General features: G+C 55.6%; 1 protein-coding gene across 1 annotated transcript in view; it reads left to right on the forward strand.

Annotated features, from left to right (window-relative positions):
* Positions 1-2,010, forward strand: part of LOC103623039 (two pore calcium channel protein 2) — a 9,798-nt gene that overhangs the window by 4,251 nt on the left and 3,537 nt on the right. Inside the window, exons 8-9 of the mRNA XM_017745289.1 lie at positions 856-1,057; positions 1,738-1,882. Coding sequence (XP_017600778.1) covers positions 856-1,057; positions 1,738-1,882 — 347 coding nt within the window. The remainder of the gene's footprint in view (positions 1-855; positions 1,058-1,737; positions 1,883-2,010) is intronic.

Consider the following 2,010-nt stretch of genomic DNA (forward strand, 5'->3'; position numbering starts at 1 on the left):
CCTGCTGTTCTCTGTAAGGAACCTCTGGCTTTCCCTTGGAAAGCTTTGAGAAGGGGGGAACAGCTTCTTGCCTTTGGTGCTCTGCAAACAACAAGCACAGACCCACCTTTCGTATTGTGGGGTTGTTGGGAATTCTGCTGTTGGCATTGAATTGTGTGCTCTGTGGTGTTTCCAGCAGATAAGAAGCACCTTCTGCATTATCTTGGAGGTTTAGTCCTAGCTCAGCATCGCTGCCTCCATGCAGGGAACTGGTTTTGCACAGCATCTTTTCATGTGCTCTTAGAACAAAGGAACTGGAAATGGGAGGTCTGAGTAAATCAGAATTTTTGTTCTACCCAAACTGGGTAAGGGCAGTTTGGGACTTGTGATCAAAGGGGGAGAGCTGGCAACTCCTGGCTGCTCCCATGAGGGGGTTGGGTCTTCCTTTCTGAGGAAGCTGGCTCTTCTCCTGCTTGCAGGCATGTGCAGAAGAGGATCTCCACCCCTGCTCTCAGCAGGATTCATTTGTGGATGGGAAGCGTGTGTGGACACATCCTCTTTGCTTCTGTGGCCGTGCAGATCCCGTGATCTTTGTCACCTCCTTCCTGTCTGGCACTACCCTTTGTCTTCCCTTCCGCTTTTTCAGCATTGTCCCAGCATCCAGAAATCTGTTGCTCCTTCCAGAGCTCTGTGCGGAGAGCCCACAGCTGCCTGTTAAACACCATTTCTCACCCCCCCGCATTAACTGTGCTGTGCTTTGTCCAGTGTCATTCCCCTGGGTCTCTTCTTGCATCTCTGCACTGTGCAAATGAGTTTATTTGTTAAACAAAAGGGGAAGGGTGCCTGGAGCTGCCTGACTCCCGATGCTCTCTCTAGAATGAGATCCGTAAACTCGCCTACATGAAGCGCCGCAAGATGATCGAGGCCTTCAACCTCCTGAAGGAAAAGGAGGGAGAGCAGTTCGTGGTTCGGGAAGCCCGGTGGAAGCAGCTGGTCAAGCTGGTGGCTCCTGACACCAGCAGTTCCCACCGGGAGCTGCTGCTCCGCATCTCAGATGACGAGCAGAAAGGGTTTGTAGGTGAGCAGTGGGGACTGGGGAGGAGCCAGGGGCTAGGAGGGGTTTGGCATTGGGATGTTTGATCTGTAATGGCCCCAGAGAGACTCAGAATCATTGAGGTGGGAAATGACCTCCATGACTGAGCCCAACTTGTGACTGATCCCCACCTTATCGGCAAGATCAGAGCACTGAGTGCCACGTCCAGTCATTCCTTGGGCACCTTGGGGCCGTTCTCTTCCTGTTTCCCTCCAGATTCCTGGAGTCCTGAAAGGCTGTTCCTGCTGCCTGTGCTGTAGCCCATGTCCCACACACTGTGTGGCCTTCAGGGCCATCTGACATCAGGCCATGCTCTCCATGGTGTGTGGGGCCTCCTGTCCTCAGCAGAGGATGTGGAAAGCCTCCCTTGTTATCAGATGCCTCCCAGCAATGTGGCTCCCCCCCCAGTCCTCCGGAGCAGGGATATTGGGAGAGATGGGTCAGTCTCCTCGTTTGGAATTGTTCTGTGGTGGTTGTTGGCCCATGGCTCGAGACAATTCCCCAGGAATGAGGCAGAGAAGCTGCTTGAATTCCAAGCTCAGCCTGTTGTGGTGGATACCACTCTGGGTTGGGCTTTGTTGCCCCTCCTGCGGGCTCAGATTTGCATTTAGCAGGCACTGTTTATTTGCCATGGGATCAGGCTGACCCGTGCCACTCTGCTGCAGACAAGAAGTCCTTCGTGCAGCTGGCAGACCTGCTCAACATCCAGGTGGTGACACTGAAGATCCGCAGGCACCCTCTGGCGCGCTGGGTGCCAGCCCTGTATGGATCTGCTCCCAGCCGGCTCCTGCGCAGCGTCGTGAGGCACAGGTGAGCTCTCACAGGGCCCAGGGCTACCTGGGCGTGCTGCTGGGGAGGACAGGCTGTGGCCAGGCCGCCCTCAGGGGCTCTGCCGCTGCCCCTGGCCTGCCTTTGGTGGTGTGGGGGAGCAGGCCCGG

The sequence above is a fragment of the Corvus brachyrhynchos genome, unplaced genomic scaffold (assembly GCF_000691975.1).
Source record: "Corvus brachyrhynchos isolate BGI_N302 unplaced genomic scaffold, ASM69197v1 scaffold69, whole genome shotgun sequence".
In the NCBI taxonomy this organism is placed as follows: Eukaryota; Metazoa; Chordata; class Aves; order Passeriformes; family Corvidae; genus Corvus; species Corvus brachyrhynchos.